Here is a 19767-nt window from a genome sequence, read left to right as displayed (position 1 = left end):
GCCTTTTCTCCAGCCCCAGGCTTCTAGTTTTCATTGCTTTCTTTCTTTCCTTCCTTTTTTTTCTTTTTCTTTCTTTATTTTTGCCTCTTAAAAATATATCCATAACTAGGTCATTCTAAGGACCAATTACTACTGGTTGTTAATATATGTCAGCACATGACTTGAGCTTTGCTAATGCCCTGGTGTACTGGAAAGTCTTGCCATATAGCAAATGTACACATTGGTTGAATGGAAGATGAGTGGTTCCCATGGACTTGTGTGGAGTAATGAGATGCAGGGTTAGCTTCAGAGAGCCAGTTTTAATTGTATTTCACATGTGCATCTTCTGTTCAGATATCTGCACTTGTTTTAAGAGCCCAAGCCTCTGAGGTCTTACTTGAAGAGTTACAACAGAGCTTTTCCCAAGCAAAGAGGGACGTTCAGGAGCAGATGGTAAGTCACTGTCACATGCCACCTTTATTCCTGGATTGCTTTCTCAACATTATCTTTAATATATCACCCTGCTGAAAGTGACTTCCTATTGGAGTGGCTACACTCCAGGGCCTCCAGAGGATTTATGATGGTGAATACTGTACAGATGTTGCTTCTAAGCAGAGCTCCTCACCCTGCTCCCCTTTCTCACTTGGGAAACCTAAACAGAGTAAACTATGATAGGCCAGTACTTAATTTTCAGTTTAAAATACGAGCTAAAAGAATAGAGATAACTGTCATCTCCAGCTCACACAGCTTTTGAATATTTATCTATTTTTCCTGGGTAACTTTTATTTAATTAGAATAACATTATTGGGGGCTGGTGAGATGGCTCAGCAGGTAAGAGCACCCGACTGCTCTTCCGAAGGTCCTGAGTTCAAATCCCAGCAACCACATGGTGGCTCACAACCATCTGTAGCAAGATCTGACTCCCTCTTCTGGTGTGTCTGAAGACAGCTACAGTGTACTTACATATAATAAATAAATAAATAAATCTTAAAAAAAAAGAAACATTATTAATTTCCCAGAATTTATATATTTGCTGTAGCTCTGGAGGTCTTCCAGAAGGCCATCAGCTGTGAGGGGCAGAAGCAGTGCTTCCTGAGCAGTGGCTACTGGGAAGCTTTGTGGAATAATTGAGGCTTGGACTCTGTCCTTACTACTCTGGCTGTGTTTGTCTTGTGGAGCCTGTATCTAATGGCCTGGGTCAGTTATGGCGGAGTTGTTCTTTCTGGCATGACTGCAAAGCTTCCATGGACCTAGCACTTTCACAGGGACCATAGTTTTGAGTATGAGAAGGCTACAGGTAGGATGGCCATAATTTATCTTTGACTAGCATTCAGCCAGTGTCTAAATGGCAACTGAGTTGTCCTCGAACCCTGTATCTGGTCTGTGGGATTTATGAGTTGGGAAGTTCACGTTTTCTCTAGGTAGAGAAGGCAGCTTTATAATTGTTCAGTTCTGGCAAAGGTCCATGGGGTTGTTTCTCACACCTTTCCTTGTCTTTAAAGTTCCTTCCCCTCTGAAGGTGATATGCAAGTTGATTCCATTAAAAGCAGAGTGTATTAGGTGACATTGGAGAATTGGTGGAATTCAGGTTGAAGTCCTTTGAACATTTAATTTTCTCAAAATTACCACAAATGGTTCTTATGCTGATAAAGAGAAACTCAGTGTCTTAGGTCCTGCAGAGTGCCTGTGAGAGCGTTGGTCATCTTAACATTTTCCCCTTTGTGTTTGGAGATGCTTCACACTTGCAGAGAAGTTTGCTGAATGAGCTTTTGAAAGACTATCACTTCAGGTGAAAGAGCTTGCTGTGTAGGCCTGACATCTGACTCAGTGGAAGGAGAGAGCCAACTCGAAGTGTTGTCCTCTGACCTGCATACACATGCTGTGACACGTGTACACTCAGACCATCAGACAGATAACAGTGTTGCTTATGACTGTCAGTGTAGTTCGGCAGTTGCTAACATTAGTCTCTTGTGATCTCACTGTATATAGATTATATTATGTGCATATTCTATGTCTGGCTTGTGATGAACTATTGGGAATTAAAGTGCAGACACTATGACTCTCCTAAATATTTCAGCATGTATTTTGGAGTTACAGACAGTTGTAAGCTGCCGTGTGGGTGCTAAAATTTGAACCTGGGTCCTTTGGAAGAGGAAGGGCTTTGTGCTTTTAACTGCTAAGCTATCTCTCCAGCACTGTCAGTGTATTCTTGACAAACAGAAAAATGCCTACTTTTCCTGTAGTGGGTGACAAATAAAGGTGGCTTGAGTATTTGTGGGTATATAAATTTATAACAAATGACTTAACAACTAAATACTAAAATTTAGCAGAAAATTGGACATGGTGGCACACTCCTTTAATCACACGGAGTTCCAAGTCAGTTAAGCCAACATAGTGAAACTTTCTCTCAAAAAAAAAAAAAAAAGTTAAAAAAAAAGTTAAAAAAAAAAACCTAAAAAGATTAACAGAGACAAGGGACTTTTGTACAACTTTAGTTTAAACTTACATTTGTTGGAATAACTTTCATATTGATACAAATTAGTGCTTGATATTTTAATTCTTTTAAACATCAAAAGAAATATGAGTTTTAAAAAGTAAACTTCTTAAGGGACATATGAACTGAGCATGGATCTTCTTTATTGAGTAGTGGTGAGGGAGTGGTGTAGAAGCTTGAGGCAAGATTTCACGTTGCTTATGTTGACCTTTGATTTTCTATCCATCTGAGGCTCGCTTGCCCTCCAGATTCTATGTCTGGGCTTCCTGGATGCTGGGATCATGGGCATACACCACCATATGCAACCTTAGATCCTTTTGAAGACTTGTAGCCAGAGACTGCCCAGCCACTCACTCGCTCCTGGACTCAAATATTGTATATATGCAGCAAGTATGAAGGAAGATGAAAATGCTGCCTTTCCCATTCTTTGGTGGGATACTGTCAGCTAGTTCTACTGAGTCAAAGAATCTGCTCCTCTGTGTTCTGGGAGACAAGAAACAATATTTTTGAATTGCTGGTAGGAACAGTAGAGAATGAGCTCCCATGTTTGTCTCATTGCCTCACTCCTTGATGCATAAATAGTCTGCAAATAAAAAGTGAGGTGGGGCTGGTGGGTATAAGATGGCTCTGCAGGGGAAGGTGCTTGACCTGGATATGATACCTGGGACCTCTGTAAACACAGAAGCAAAGAATGGACTCACAACCATGTCCTCTGGTCTTCACACACATGCTGTGGCACACACTTGTCCACACCACAATAAGTATAGAAAATGTAAGTTATGAGCTCTGTGTACATTTTTTAGAAGTTTTGTAAACTCCATCTTCAAATGTCATTTTGTTTGGCCTTGTTTTTCACTGATGTGGTTGTCACTAAACTGGATTTGCCTTCCTAGCATCTGTTTGTGTTTTAGGCGGTGCTGATGCAGTCACGTGAACAGGTTTCAGAAGAGCTGGTGAGATTACAGAAAGACAACGACAGCCTCCAGGGGAAGCACAGCTTGCATGTGTCATTACAGCTAGCAGAAGACTTCATTCTTCCAGACACTGTGGAGGTAATGTGTTTGCCACAACATCAAAAACACAAGCAAGTGTACTTTTTAAAATGGTTGTAAGTTTCTTTAGAAAAATCTTTATTAATTTTATATGTCAGACAATTCTACTTTTAAAGATGTAATTTATCTTTTAGCATATTGATGGATAAATGTAAATTTTAAAACTTTGTTTAGTCTTTGTCTTTTGTCTTGAAATATTGCGTGGGTATGTTTTGATCAGGTCTCAGACTCGATCCTGCCTCTGTCTCCCTAGTGCTGGTATTACTGGTGTGTGCTGCCACACTCCTCCATTTTAGAACATTTCCTTCACTGTGGAAAGAAACCTTTGGGGTTGGAAAAATGGTTTAGTGATTAAGAGCATTGGCTGCCTTTCCAGAGGACCTGGGTTTGATTTTTCTATACATCCAGTCCCAGGGGATCAGACAGATCTGGCCTCCGCAGGTACCACTTATGTGTGTGCTGATACACATGTGAGCAAAACCCCATACACATAAAAGAAATCCAAACCAACCATTCAACCCAATAAATAAAAACCCCTCCTTACCCTGTAGGGATTCCTTCTATTCCCTCTGTTCTCAATCTAAAGAACTAATGATCTGCCTTCTATCTGTAACTATTTCCTTATACTCTTTTCTATCTGCCTTGGCTTTTTTTACTTAGCATGTTTTCACGATTCATCCAAGTTGTAGCAAATATCAACTTTAATTGCTTTTTATAGCTGAATTATAATACTGTACTGTATGGATGTTTTATCTATTCATCTTTTGGTGGGCATTTAGGTCACAGGATCTAGTAAGACATGCTTTCATGTCTCCTAAATATATACCCAATAGTATAGAGTTGCTATGTCATATAAGAACATGGGTAATTTTGGTGATATGTGTGGAGCTACTTAATTGTTTTATTTATTAAATTTGCATATATTAATTACACAACAGTGGGTTTCATTGTAACATTTTCATCCATGCATATAATGTACATCAATCTGTTTTGTCCTGTTTCATCTTTTACCCCTATCTCCACTGGTCTTTCTTCCAAAATAGTCTTTAAAAAATGTCTAGATTCTGCTATGTGAGAGACAGCATTCAGTATTTGTTTGTCTGGGTCTAGCTTACTTTCTTTAATATGATGGTCTCCAGTTTTATCAGTTTTCCTTTAAATAACATAATTTCACTGTTCTTTGTGTACAGTGCCACATTTTCTATTTTTTGTTGAATGCCTACATAAAAGCTTGGCAATAATAATAATGTTGCAGTAAACAGGGTTTTTCTAGTGTTTGCTGGATTTGATTCCTCAGGGCACACCAAGGAGCAGCACCTGTTTCTGCCTCCCAAGTGCTGGGATTAAAGGCATGGGCTACCACTGCCTGGCTACTTTTTTTTTTTTTTTTTTTAATATATGTGAGTATACTGTTGCTGTCTTCAGACACACCAGAAGAGGGATTCCCAGTACAGATGGTTGTGAGCCACCATGTAGTTGCTGGGAATTGAACTCAGGACCTCTGTAAGAGCAGTCAGTGCTCTTAACTGCTGAGCCATCTCTCCAGCCCCTAAGTTTTACTTTTGAAGAGCCTTTCTGTACTATAATGTTTATAGTGATTGAAATCATTTATAGTCTTACCAACATTGTTATAAGGGTTTGTTTTTTCTCATATCTATGTCTACATTTACTGTGGTGGTTTTATTGATCTTGATTTTTTTTTTTAATGTTTTTTATGGTAACCCTTCTGATGTTACCTTCTGATGTTAAGGGTGTTGAACATTTGTTTTGTTTTTGTATTTGCTTCCCATTTTTACTTCTTTAGAGAATAGTTTGTTCAACTTGATTCAATTATTTTTTTAAAAGTGTGATTGTTTTTGTGTGTGTATTCTTTGCCTGTGTATATTAATCATGCAATAGTTAGTTTTTTCATTGCTAGGAGAAAATGCCTAACAACAGGAGGTTATGGGAGGACAAGTTCATTTCACCTGCAATCTGTCATGGCCAAGGACAGCAGGAGCATGAGGCAGCTGGTCAGAGTGCCCCCTGTCAGGAAGAAGAGAGGACAGGAAGTGCCGCTGCTCTAGCAACCTCAGGACTTAACCCCAGGCACCCATTTAGTTCCATGTTAGTGACTAAGTCTTCAAACACACAAGCCTGTGCGGGACCCTTCACATTCACAGCACACCCTGACGGTGGAGGAAATATTTTATATCCCCTTAGTTTGACGCTCATTTCCCATTGTCAGTTCTTATTTCCTTTGTCTTCGTAGCCACATTCAGAAAGCTTTGCTGATGTTGGTTTAAGCCTTGCATTTCTGCTCAGGGTTACTTTTGCTTCCCTGTCTGCAGTGCTTCCAGATTCATTTAGAATCCCACTTTCCCCTTTCCCTCTATGAAGAATGGAACATCTATGGGGATTGCATTGAACCTTTAGCTAAATTTTAATAACATGTCTATTTTCAAAACACTAGTTCAACTAAGCCATCAAACAGTTTTCAGTTTTCTAATGTTCAGTTTATTTTCTCTGCTTTCCTTCTAGATTTCACTTTAGAGGACTCAGAGGACTGTTAGGTTGATCCTGTTTGTTGTTTTTATACCAGTATGAATGGAAATGTTTTCCTTATCTCTAAGATTGCTGGTTATTAATATATAAAATATAGAAGAACTACCGATTTTCCTGTACTTTTACTTTTTAAAAAGATTTATTTATTTATTTATTTATTTATTTATTTATTTATTTATTTAATGTATATGAGTACACTGCAGCTGTACAGATGGTTGTGAGCCTTCATGTAGTTGTTGGGAATTGAATTTAGGACCTCTGCTTGTCCCCCTCACTACAGTTGGCCCTGCTCACTCAGTCCCTGCTTGCTCTGGCCCAAAGATTTATTTATTATTATACATAAGCACACTGTAGCTTATTTCAGACACACCAAAAGATTTCATTATGGGTGGTTGTGAGCCACCATGTGGTTGCTGGCATTTGAACTCAGGACCGACCTTCTGAAGAGCAGTCAGTGCTCTTACCTGCTGACCCATCTCTCCAGCCCAAGTTTTTACTTTCTGCTGTCATTGAAAGAGAGCATTGGTGGTGTCTTTAGGGTTTTCAAGTATAGACTTATCATCTGCAAATAGGGGTACTTTGACTTCTTTTTATCTATCTTGCTTTATTGCTGGCTAAGCATTAAGCACTAGGCTGAGTGCAAGTAGAGTAGATACCCTTGTCTCATCCTGACGTTATCATGAATGCTTTCAGTTGTCTTTCCATTTAGTATGGCTTGGCTTATGGGTCATCCTAAAATGGTATGGTGAAGTATGATCATTCTGTTTGAGTATACATATTTCTATGTAAATGTGTGCACATGTGGAGGCCAGAGGTAGATGGCAGGTTAACGTCCTTAACCTCTCTTTTGTTCTTTTGGGACAGGGTCATTCACTGTACCAGGAGTTTATCAGTTTGGCTAGAATGGTCGACTGAGCCTCAGGACCCTCCTGTATTTGCTTCCCTAGCACTAGAATACAAACCGTCCCCAGCAAAGTTGCCTTTTAGCTGAGTTCTGGAATGGAAATGCTGTGTAGCATGTGCCTTACTACCTGGGCTGTCTTTCCAACCCTGCTTTCCTAGTTTATATACAAGGGGTGTGTTGTGAAAGGATGTTGAATGTTGTTAAACACCCTTTCTGCATCTATTGAGACAGTTTTTTTTTTTTTTTTTTTTTTTGGTTTTTCGAGACAGGGTTTCTCTGTATAGCCTTGGCTGTCCTGGAACTCACTTTGTAGACCAGGCTGGCCTCGAACTCAGAAATCCGCCTGCCTCTGCCTCCCGAGTGCTGGGATTAAAGGCGTGCGCCACCACGCCCGGCTTATTGAGACAGTTTTTAGTTCTCTTTATGTGCTATATTATATCTAATTGATTTGCATATGTTGTTGAATAATCTTTTCCAGTTTTGTTTAATTTTATTTATGTGTGTGTTGTGTGTGTGTGTGTTTTGCTTGTATGTTTTTGTACCATGGAGGCTTCAAAAAGGTGTTAGAGCCCCCCAAGACTAGAACTATAGACAGTTTTAAACCACCTTGTGGGTGCTGGGAATCAAACCTGTGTCCTCTAGAAGAACAGCCATTGCTCTTACTGCAGATCCACCTCTCCAGCCCCTAAAAGGAACTCTCTTATTTATTTTTATTATTTAGTGTATATGAGTATTTCACCTGGGTGTATGTATGTGTACCACATACATGTTTGGTGTCTTCAGAGGTCAGAAGAGGGAGTCAGAATCCCTGGACTGGAGTTATTAGGGTTGTGAACCACCACACAGGTACTAGGAATCAAAGCCTGGTCGTTTATAAGAGCAGCAGGTACTCTTAACCACTGAGCCATCTCTCTAGCCCTTTGTATTTTATTGAGGATTTTTACATTTGTGTATCAGAATAATTGATCTGTAGTTCCTTCCTCCTTTCTTCTTTCCCTCCCTCCTTCTTGCCTTTCTTTATCTGGTTTTAGTATCAGGGTAATACTGATTTTATAGACCATGTTGGAAGTTCCTTCCTCTCTGTTGTATAGTTTGTGGAGGAGCATTGATATTTTTCTTGTGGGTCTGGTAGAGTTCTGCAATGACTGACTGTCTCATCCTGGCCTTTATTTTGGGGTTTTTTTTCCTTTTTAACTTTTTTTGTTTGTTTGTTTGTTTTCCAAGATAGGGTTTCACTATGTAGCCCTGGCTGTCCTGGAACTTACAGTGTAGACCAGGCTGGGCTATAACCCACAGAGATCCCATCTGCTTCTGCCTCCCAAGTGCTGGGATTAAAGGCATGTACCCACTACATCTGGCTCTTCATTAATTGATTTTTAAAGATTCTAATTTTGTGTGCCTGCCGTGTTTGTGGCTTCTGAGGAAGCCAGGAGAGGGCATTGGGTTGACTGGAACTAGAGTTACAGGCGTTCAAGATGTGGGCGCTGGGAGCTAAGCTCCGGGCCTTTACAAGAGCTGTGCATATTCTTAGTCCAACTCTGAGCGTCTCTCCAGTCCTCTTTTAGCTACTTTTGGCTTGAAATCTGATTTGTCAAAAAAAAAAAACAAAAAAAAAAACAATAGTTAAGATAAAGGGTGCACTACCACGCCCCCCCCCCTTTTTTTTCTTATAAAGTCTTTTGATTTTAAAAGGTGAGTTTGCTGGATTTGTTATCTTGGTTGGAAGTTATGTGAAATATGTCAGCCATGCTCTCCTGGCCTTTGTGGTTTCTATTGAGATGACTGCTGTTGCTATGGTAGGTTTGCCTTTGTAAGTCGCCCTTCCCTCTTAAAATGCCTGACTTGGGGCTGTGGACTGTTTCTTGTCTCTGCTTTGGCTTTCTCACTGTCCTGTCCCCCTTTATTTATTTATTGTTTTATTTATATGAGTACTGCCACTGTCTTCAGACACACCAGAAGAGGGCATCAGATCCCATTACAGATGGTTGTGAGCCACCAGGAATGCCTTTCCTCTTTGTTTTGGAGCATGACCTGTTGAGTGTTAGCCTTCTCATCCCCCCAGCTGAATGGAGGATTCTGTTTCACCAGTTTACACTAGAAGAACAATTAAACTGCTTTGTTTTGTTCCCCTAGAACACTGGAGGCTGAGGCAGAAGAGATGGATTTCTGTGAGTTTGAGACCAGCCAGGGTCACAGAGTGAGATTCTTGTCTCCAAAAACATAAATAAAACTTTTCTAAACCACACCCATTTTTCTCCCCCTAGTAGCAGGGCGTCTGGCTAAGTCTCCGCATCCTTGCCGTCTTGGGTTATTTCACTTTTGTGGATCATCATCATCCCAATGGGCATGGAGTGACATTGTGGTTTCAATTTGCATTCCCCTAATGACTGAGAGCATTAAGCATCTTTTCATGACTTATGTGTAATTTCTATATCTGGCTTGGAGATATTCCCAGACCCTTTGCTCATTTTAAAATTGGATTGATTGTTTGCTTACTGACATGTAATAGTTCTTCTTTTTTTTTTTTTTTTTCTTTTTTTTTTCTTTTTCAAGACAGGGTTTCTCTGTGTAGCCCTGGCTGTCCTGGAACTTACTCTGTAGACCAGGCTGGCCTCGAACTCAGAAATCCACCTGCCTCTGCCTCCCGAGTGCTGGGATTAAAGGCGTGCACCACCATGCCCGGCCATATTTTTTTTTTTAAGTGAGTTTTTTTGAGGCACTTTAAAAAAATTTTTGATGAAGTCTAGCTCATCCATCTACCTTCCTTCCTTCCTTCCTTCCTTCCTTCCTTTCTCTCTCTCTCTTTCATCCATCTTTTTCTGTTGTTTGTGTTTTTGGTATTGGACTCCATTGCCAAAATCAAGTAGTAGGTGTTGTCGTAGGAGCAGATGTAGCTAGATAAGCCACATGCTTAGGTTCCCCAGGGTGATTGTTGTGCTGCCTGCTTTCGTAGGTAGCATTTAGAGTTATGTCACACTCACCTGCTTCTGAGTGTAAGGGTGGGACTGGTTTTGCCACTTGTGCTCCACTTGGGTAGGGAAATTACTCTCTCAACTCTATCCAAAATGTCACAATGTACTGTATGTATGTAATTCTAACCTTTAAATACTAAAAGAAAATGCCTTTTTAGGTTTATGACCCTCAAACTCAATTTTGCCTAAATAGAAACGAGATTTCTTAGACCAATTTTCAAAACAAAATAAGGGAATTTTATTTGTGAGGCCCCTTTCCTTTATTTTTTAGAAAGAAAATCAGGGGTGGTGGGATGTTTTATAGGTAAAGGGTGCCTGCTGCAGAGTCTGCCGACAGAGTTAGTCCCTAGGACTCCTTTCCTGGAAGGAGACCATCCTCGCCGTATGCCAGGGCCTGTCACTCACTCACGTGTGCGGAAATAAAATAGTGAATGAAAACTGTTACTGCTTCAAATAATTTAAAGATTAGATATGAGCTGGCTATAGTGGTTTGGTCTGTAATCCCAACACCTGGGGCAGCTGAGGCAGGAGGATTGCTATATGTTTGAGGCCAGCCAGTTCTACCTAGGAAGCTCTAGGCCAGCCTGCCCTACACAGTGAGACTCTTGTCTCAAATGAAAAAATCAAATATAACATAAATTTATCTTTTTATAAGTAAGTTTCTTACAATCCTACCTAATGTACCTCTGTGTACATATTAGCATTACTAGTAGTGGTTTTTGTTGTTGTTTTACTTTTAAAGACACAGTTGTTTATTATGCCGACTGCTGTGGTCTAGCCCAGACCTGACCTGTTTGTTAGGAAAGCTCTTGCCCCTTTCTTTATTGGTAATTGTTGACACAGAAGGTTTGGGAAACTTGTGTCTTTGCCATGATCTTTAAATAACTTCACCACCACCTTCACCTCTGATAAAACTTTCCTTTTTGGCTGGAAATAGTTCTTTGTTCTGTTCTCTGGAGAATTTTTATTCCTAGATTTAAAAGCTATCTAAGATGAGCATGGTGGTGCTTGCCTGCACTCCCAACACTCTAGAGACTGCGCTAAGAGGGTCATGAATTTGAAGCCAGATGGAATGTGTAGGGAGTTCCAGGCCAGCCTGGGCAACATAGGTAAGCCCCATCCCAAAACACTAGGTAAATGTATTCACCTAGAAAGCTGTTTGGGCCGGGCAGAGGTGGCGCATACCTTTAACCTTGCCTCAAGAAACCAAAAAAAAAAAAAAAAAAAAAAAAAAAAGCAAGCTAGCTGTTTGGGAATGCCAGTTTGGGTTGGTTTTCTGTAGGCTGTGATTATGTTTTCTAAACGATTGAAATTTGGGAGGAAAATGCCAGATATGATGGCATGCGCCTGTAATCCCAGCTCTTGGGTGGCAGAGCAGGTGGACCTCTGTGAGTTTGAGGCCAGCCTTTCTCAACAAAACAAAAATGAAAAAAAAAAAAAGCTTTCTTTTTAGGGTGTGTGTGTGGTCATTACTTACTTGACATAGTGCTTTACCTAAAGAGATTTTCAGTGAGCACTTGAATTTGTGGATAGGTAAGTTAAATGTATTTTATCTTGAGTTTATACTTGTTCCTGTGTTTTTTATCTTTTTGATCTTCATGAAGATATTCTTCCTAGTAGATTTCATGAGGAAATTACATAACATTTTATTTTTCTTGCTCATAAAACAGCTTTGAAGCCAGGCGTGGTGGTGCATGTCTTTAATCCCAGCACTTGGGAGGCAGAGGCAGGCGGATTTCTGAGTTTGAGGACAGCCAGGGCTACACAGAGAAACCCTGTCTCAAAAACCAAAAAAAACCAAAAACTCAAAAAACAAAACAAAAAAACAAACCAGCTTTGGGAGGAAAATGTAGCTCGCAACACAGCCTTTTGGCCATCTTGAATGTTGAATGTTGGTGTGCGAAGGCGTGTGCTTTCAGAACACTGTGGTCATTGAAATTTACAGTCTAAGTAACTGAATCATTTCAAGCATAAATCTTCAGTTTCTCCCACTTTCACAAATCCAGTAACCTCTTGTTTACGGAATCCAGGTGCTCCGGGAACTGGTTTTAAAATATCGTGAGAACATTGTTCACGTGCGGACAGCAGCAGACCACATGGAAGAGAAGCTGAAGGCGGAAATACTTTTCCTAAAAGAGCAAATTCAAGCGGAACAGTGTTTAAAAGAAAACCTGGAAGAGACACTACAGCTGGAAATAGAAAACTGCAAGGAGGAAATAGGTGAGTGCTGTTTGGGGCTGGGGTGGAGTCTGCTGGTGTCCTGCTCACCCAGAAGGGAGGGAGTAGGAGGATCAGAGGCCAGGACTCCAGGAGACCTGTCTCAGAAAGGGAACTGACGAGCAAGAGGGAAGCAGTAGTAAATAACACTGTTTGAGACTAATGCATGATCATAGATGTAGAAAACAGCTGTCCTCGGTGCCCAGATGTGCAGTCACTGTGAAAGCCCTGAGTCCTCTGTTCTTCCGTGAGCTTTGATGGTAACAGAGCCAGAGGCCTTGGGTAGCAGGGCCAGACAGTCAGCATTTCTTTACAGAACTTTATTGCTATCAGCATTGCTGTCCTACAGCTAGATGTGGTTTAGTTTAGGTTGGAACACAGTGTGCACGTGTACTTGGCCTTTCCTCGAGTTCTCTGGGATAGTTTGAGAGAGAGCACTTTTTCCCTTAGTGTATCTCTGACTCTTCGGGGGAATTTTATGGAAAAAATAAATAACTGCTAATATTTCTCCCTTTTGTCCTAGCTTCCATTTCTAGTCTAAAAGCTGAATTAGAAAGAATAAAGGTCGAAAAGGGACAGGTGAGTCACAAGTTTAACATTAATTCTATTAACACTCAGTGGTTACCTAAGTCCTATGCTAGAACAGAGAAATGAAGATAGCTGAGGCCTAATCCCTCCTTTTAGAAATGCCTTCCTAGTGGGAACACAGGGGGCAGTGAAAGAGACTGTGTATGGAGAACCTGCTGTGTGCTGGGCCGTGTGGGGACGGGCGCCTCAGCCTGGCGTAGTCAGTTCATGCCTGCTGCACTCCGAGTGTGCACCCACTGTTGCCCACAGGGCATGCTCTTTCCTAATCAGCCTCAACCGTGTGGGAGCTGAGCCTGTGCTGCTTCCTGCCTTCAGTGTCCTTGACCCAAAAGACCTTCCTCCAGTGCTGCCCTGCTCCTCACACGGGCTACCATGCTTCTCATTCTGTGACTCAAGTGTCTTCTGTCTCATTGAGTGCCTCTCCCGCTCCTAAACTTGGAGGGGCAGCTTCCCGGCTTTGCCTTCTCTCCCGGGCTGCTCCTTCTATGGCTTGCTGAGCTCCTCTGTTGCCTTCCAGCTCATACTCTCCTCTTGCTGCCCTCACTCAGCTATTGCCCAGTTCTGGATTAGGCCTGTTATTTGAAGAAGCCAATGCTTCCAGAATTGGTGGCATCTCATGCCGTTGCTGTCATGGGCTCCAGTACTCCTAAACAGTCTTTCATTTGTCCTAAGATTTGTCTTTCATTCTTCACAATGGCTTTCAGTCACTGTCATCTCAGTACCCTCACTGCTCAGTCATTACACAGGCCACTTGGAGTCCCAGGTTCCACAGTCACATGCTCTCCTGCTTTATTATCAGTCTTGTCTTTGAGATAAAATGGTCTGTCTCGCTCCATGGTGTAACATTGGCAGTGCTTTGACTGGCCCCCTCTCAGTGTTCTCTGGCTTTTGACACCTCTTGATTGATCTTTCGTTTCACTGTGTAAAAAATTGCCCAGCTCTTTCCCTTTAAGAGGGAAGAAGTGAGATGGGTGTGGTGACCCATCTGTAATCCTAGCACTTGAGGAGCTGAGTATTCAAGTCTGGGGCCAGCCTGAGCACATAGGAAGACTGCCTTTCCAAATGAAAACCAAAACAGAGTTTCTCCTCGCACTATACTTCTCTAGGAAGTCATTAGTTTTCCAAGGTTCTTGAAAGAGTGCTGCTTTCCACCTGACCTCCCAGGCACTTTTCTGCCATAGGCAGCCTGGGTCTCCCCTCTACTTTGTAGAGCTCTCTTTAGATCACACTACAAAGATGACCCACACTCGGGCCTGGAGGTGTAGCTCAGTGGAAGAGTGCTTTCCTAGCACTGAAAAGAAAATGCCAGGCTCAGATGCACCATACTCTACCCAGCACTGGACTGTCAGTCTGCATTCAGACTTCAGTTTTTACTTTGTTTTGGTGGTTCTGAGAATTGAATTCATGTGTGTGCTAGGCAAGTACTGTACTGTCTCATTGTGCTGCACCCCCAGCTCTGAGATGTCACTTCTCATTGGCCTGTTCTCATATCTTGACTTGCTTCCTAAAGAAGCCTAAGAAGTGGAGCCTGCTCCAGTTCATTTCTGTATTGAAGCCCGGCTGTCTCAATCTTTTTGATGTCTTCAGCACTTACCTTCAACTAGGAGGACAAGTCTATGGTCTTAGTGCAGAGGTCTCTCACCTCAGGCTCCTCAGCCCCAAACTGCTGCAGGTGATCTTTACCTTGTCACCCTTTCCTTCCCCTGAGAAAATGTTAATCCATGCTGGTGCTACAAAGAGAAGAGACAGGAGAACCACAGGTTCAAGGCCTGCTTAGGCCATCGAGCTCAAAACCAGTTCAGAACCAGCTTGAACAAAAAGCAAAACCGTGTTTTAACAGGAGTAGGGAGTGGAGATAGTGGCCGGGTGAATGCTTGCTAGCCCAGGACCCTGGGTTCAGCCGCAGTAGTAAAAGCAAGTCAGCCATCTTCTCTTCTACAAAGGATTGTCCAGTTTTCTCCCTCAATTAAATGCTGCTGCCTTTATGTTGATGTGCATTAATTATTTCCATGTCTGCTTGTCCTGACTTCTCAGTTTCAGGCCTTAGAATTAGATTATGGTAGGTGCCTGAGATATAGGGAACGTCCAGGTCTGGGAGGATGAGAAACGTCTGCGTTCTGAAGCTTGAGAAGAACATTCCAGGCCAGGCCAGGAGCAAGCTTGACTTTGGGCAGGGCACTCGGGGTTACAGATCCCTCTAGATAGTGCTGTGTGGCCTTCACTGTTGCTACGAGTTTCAGTTTTCCCTTTTGATTTCACAGTTGGAATCTACATTAAGAGAGAAGTCGCAACAACTTGAGAGTCTCCAAGAAATAAAACTTAATTTAGAGGAACAGTTAAAGAAAGAAACTGCTGCTAAGGTAAATATGTTTATAGGTCATTTAGTTTACAAAATGAGGCTGAGGCATGGCAGCATACGCCTAGTTAATCCCAGCACTGGTGAGGCAGAGGCAGATAAATGTTTGTGAGTTCAAGGCCAGCCTGGTCTATGTAGTGAGAGCTTCTCAAGCAAATAAACAAGGGGGCTAGAGATAATGGTTAGGATCACTGGTTACTCTTGGAGGACTTGGGTTCAGTTCCTCGCACAAACATGTTGTATTACAACCATCTTTTTATTTTTAACTCTAGTCACAGGGAGATCCTGTGCCTCTGGCCTCCATGGGCATTGTAGGTATATTGTACACAGACCGATGTATATACAAAATACCATATTTTTAAAAATTAAAAAAAAAAGGAATGCAGGAAATCAGCACATCTATTCAGAAAAAACCCAAAACTTTGCTGTTTATTTATATTCTGAACGTTGGTTTTACTAACAACTTGTAAAAAGAAAATGGATTTAATGTACCTAGAGTTGGGTTAAGTCTTCCCTCTGCCAATTTTGCAGGCTTGGGTCATAGGCTTCAATGGTTTCAATTAGCAGTTGATTAGCGATTTCAGCGCAGAGCTATGGAGCTATGGAGCTATGGAGCTATAGAGCTATAGAGCTATGGAGCTATAGAGCTATAGAGCTATGGAGCTATAGAGCTATGGAGCTATAGAGCTATGGAGCTATGGAGCTATGGAGCTATAGAGCTATAGAGCTATAGAGCTATAGAGCTATGGAGCTATAGAGCTATGGAGCTATAGAGCTATAGAGCTATGGAGCTATGGAGCTATACAGCTATAGAGCTATAGAGCTATAGAGCTATGGAGCTATAGAGCTATAGAGCTATAGAGCTATGGAGCTATGGAGCTATAGAGCTATAGAGCTATAGAGCTATGGAGCTATGGAGCTATAGAGCTATGGAGCTATAGAGCTATAGAGCTATGGAGCTATAGAGCTATAGAGCTATGGAGCTATGGAGCTATAGAGCTATAGAGCTATAGAGCTATGGAGCTATAGAGCTATGGAGCTATAGAGCTATAGAGCTATGGAGCTATGGAGCTATAGAGCTATAGAGCTATGGAGCTATGGAGCTATGGAGCTATAGAGCTATGGAGCTATGGAGCTATAGAGCTATGGAGCTATGGAGCTATAGAGCTATGGAGCTATGGAGCTATGGAGCTATGGAGCTATAGAGCTATAGAGCTATGGAGCTATAGAGCTATGGAGCTATAGAGCTATGGAGCTATGGAGCTATGGAGCTATGGAGCTATGGAGCTATGGAGCTATGGAGCTATAGAGCTATGGAGCTATGGAGCTATGGAGCTATGGAGCTATGGAGCTATGGAGCTATAGAGCTATGGAGCTATGGAGCTATGGAGCTATAGAGCTATGGAGCTATGGAGCTATGGAGCTATGGAGCTAGCTCAGCAGTCGCCAGCGCTGGACTGGGGATTAGTTTCTAGCATGCGTGTGTGACTCCAGCACACACATTGTGCACACACATATGCAAATAATCACTTATACATACACAGTAGCATAGGATTGAGCCTCACTTGGACAATGCTGTTGGAAATACTGCTCTGAGTTGTGCTGGGTGATGCAGGCCAGCCTGCCGTTCCTGTAATAGAGGCGAAGGCAGGAAGAGTGCTAGTTCAAAGGTCTTGAAGAGACTGTCAGGTAGCTTAACACCAGCTTTGGCCACTTAGTTGAACCCTGTCTCAAAATAAAAAGTAAAAACAAAATTTTATTTGAAAAGGTGGGGTGGGGGGTGGGATATATAGTTCAATGGTAGACTGCATGCATAGTGTGCATGAGGCCCTAGGTTCGATCCCCGGGGATTGAAGGAACAGGGGATGCTTTGAAAGCATTACCCCATTCAATCCCTGTATCAAATGATAAGATTGCATTGAAGCAGACTTATAGATTATCTTGATGAGTCTGGATAGAATAAAACATGTGGCCAATTATGGGGGACATTGCCTAGACCTGATCTTAATGAGTTGAGTTAGTGGTGTTCAGTAGATTCTTGTTTTTAGAAAAAGCTTCCTATAATTTTCAGTAGGAAGGCTGGAGATAGCTGTGGCTGCTTGGCCCATATTACTGGGGTATTAATTAATGTCAAAGGAAATTCCTATTTAAACATTGTGTTGATGTGACAGCTGTTATCTTGGGCTCAAGGACAGAGTACTTTAAATACATTTCTTATTTTGGCTTTCATACTTAGAGCAAGTAACCCACCCAAATGGGTGGGGGGAATGGATCAGCAGGTAAAGGGTGCTTACTGCCAAGCTTGCTTACTGGAGCTTGATCTATGGGGCTCACATAATGGAAGGAGAGAACCAACCCCCTATGGTTGTCCTCCTGATGACCTCCTGTGAGTGCTTCCCTCTCCACACACAATAGATATAAAAGATGATGGGAGTGGGGATAAAGCTGAGCTAGTAGAGTATTCACCTAGCACATCTCTGGGGTTTGATGTCCAGCTCTGCAGAAGACTGGGTGTGTTGGCACAAGCTGTAATCCTAGAAGGGAAGCAGGTGGATCAGAAAATCAAGGTCATTCTTAGCTACAATAGATTAAGTTCAGGGCTTGTTTGGGCTATGGGAGACCCTGCCTAAAAAAAAAACAAAGATGGGAACCAGTGAGCTAGACATGCTTGCTGCCAAGTTCAATCTCTAGGGTACATGTGGTAGGAGAGGTGACTCCTACAACTTGTCCTGTGGCTGCCACTTGTGTGTTCTAGCATGCACCTTTCTACCAACATCAGTAGAAAAATAAGGTTAAAGATGAATATGGAGGTACCATTCAGGTCTCCACTCTAGTAGTAGGAAGAGTTGGGGATATGCTTGGTAGTGTAGAGTGCTTGCCTACCACAAAGATATGGTCCTGGCTTCAGTCCTTAGTACAAAAAATAAAGAAAAAACTTAGAACTTCCATATAGTGAGTGATCAAAGTTCCTAAGAAAGGTAGCAGAGCAGTGTAGTGGCTCTTGAGAATCATCAATCTTCACTCAAAACTTGTATTTTTTAGGCTACTGTTGAACAGCTCATGTTTGAAGAGAAGAACAAAGCTCAGAGGTTGCAGACAGAATTAGATGTCAGTGAACAAGTACAGAGGGATTTTGTAAAACTTTCTCAGACTCTTCAGGTGAGGTGTTTGGGGAACCACCATGGCCCTTCTGTGGGAGGGGGCACCAATGTAGCTGGAGGACTTGGATCACCTCTATCTCTACCTCAGATCTTTGCATGATCACTAAGCCAGAAACTTGGTCTCTTCTACAGACTTGGGCCCCTTCTCCTTTTCCTTCTACCTTCAACTGTATCATCAGGTTGAGTGGTACTGGAGGGGCTGAGGGATACCAGTCTGTAATATAGATTGATTTGGTGAAATTTTAAAGTACTTTTTCTTTTTTCTTCGAAGAGCTGTATCTGGTGAATTGATCTGCTCTATGTCAACTAAATAGCCCAAGTAGAGGGCACATAGATAGGTAGGGCGTCATCTCCCGCACTCAGCTCTTCATTGTTTTCTCCAGGTGCAGTTGGAGAGGATCCGGCAAGCAGACTCCTTGGAGAGGATCCGGGCTATTCTGAATGATACCAAACTGACAGACATTAACCAGCTCCCTGAGACATGACACCCTGATAGCAGGATTCTAACCTGCATTTTGGGTTTTTAACTCATCTTTAGAATAACATTAATTATTATTTAACTCTTAACGGAAGAAGTCACAGCAAAGGAAGACTGAAGAAATGCAAATCTGGAGGGAGAAGGCTGCTGTGTGCAGGGAACACTAATAAGACACTGGACTCGATCCCAGCAGGTGTGGGATCAGATGAGGTTGCTGTCTCCTGCCTGCTTTCTCCAACATGGATTCCGGAACATATTTCCTGACATGAAAGCAACTTCCCAATAGTGTTTGGAATTACGTTTTCTGTTCATACAGACTGGGAGAGAGAAGTTTCTTTTTTCAGTTGTCTAGGGCTTCATCAGTAGCAGTGTTCAGCTAGCAGAGAGGTGTAGTGTGCTATATGAGTATTTTATATTAAAATATGAAGTGTGAGAGCAGGCCATTGGCTGTTGATTGTATTTCCCTTGCTCAGTGCATTTTGTTTCCTTTTTACCACTTTATCTTCTATTGGAAGACCTTAAATGCTACTGAAACTTGCCTGAGAACTATAGGACCATGGCAAACAAAAGCAATTAAACAAAATTAGAATCTGAATATTTGGCTGAGGCCATATATATATTGGAAGTTGAATTTATGGAAAAAAGCACAAACAACCTTGGAAGCACTTTGCACACCGTGATGAACTTCCTGGGCCCGAAGGTACCAGGGCAAATAACTGGCACCATCTACCCTTTCCAAGTGTTTAGTTACTGGATCAGTGGTGAAAATAATACTAATAAAACAAGCTATCTCTGACATCTAGTACACATGTATACATCTGCTTATTTTCAGCCTCCCGCAGAGGCATACTATTTATTTTTTTCAGTGTCACATTTAGAATGGTGATGGTTTACAGATCTTTGTATTTTTGTTTTACAGTTTAGACCTAAAGTGTAAGCAACTGTGTGTGCTTACAGTGAAGCTGGGAAACTTACTGGTTTAGAATCTGCTTCACCCTTTTCCGAGAGTTGAGATTCCTTTG

At 41.9% G+C, this 19767-nt stretch overlaps 1 protein-coding gene across 2 annotated transcripts in view; it reads left to right on the top strand.

The window, feature by feature from the left end:
* Rabep1 (rabaptin, RAB GTPase binding effector protein 1) overlaps positions 1-19541 on the top strand; it is a 96193-nt gene extending 76652 nt beyond the window's left edge. For both annotated transcript variants that reach the window (XM_021177944.3, XM_021177943.3), the window contains 7 exons: positions 334-432; positions 3385-3525; positions 11976-12165; positions 12686-12741; positions 15012-15110; positions 18149-18265; positions 18651-19541. In XM_021177944.3, coding sequence (XP_021033603.1) covers positions 334-432; positions 3385-3525; positions 11976-12165; positions 12686-12741; positions 15012-15110; positions 18149-18265; positions 18651-18752 — 804 coding nt within the window. In that variant the 3' untranslated portion in view covers positions 18753-19541. The remainder of the gene's footprint in view (positions 1-333; positions 433-3384; positions 3526-11975; positions 12166-12685; positions 12742-15011; positions 15111-18148; positions 18266-18650) is intronic.
* The last annotated feature ends 226 nt before the right edge of the window (positions 19542-19767 follow it).

Source organism: Mus caroli, unplaced genomic scaffold (genome assembly GCF_978045245.1).
Source record: "Mus caroli unplaced genomic scaffold, Mus_caroli_1 scaffold_13, whole genome shotgun sequence".
In the NCBI taxonomy this organism is placed as follows: Eukaryota; Metazoa; Chordata; class Mammalia; order Rodentia; family Muridae; genus Mus; species Mus caroli.
The sequence above is the reverse complement of the archived record's forward strand: the minus strand, read 5'-3'. Positions and strand labels throughout refer to the sequence as shown.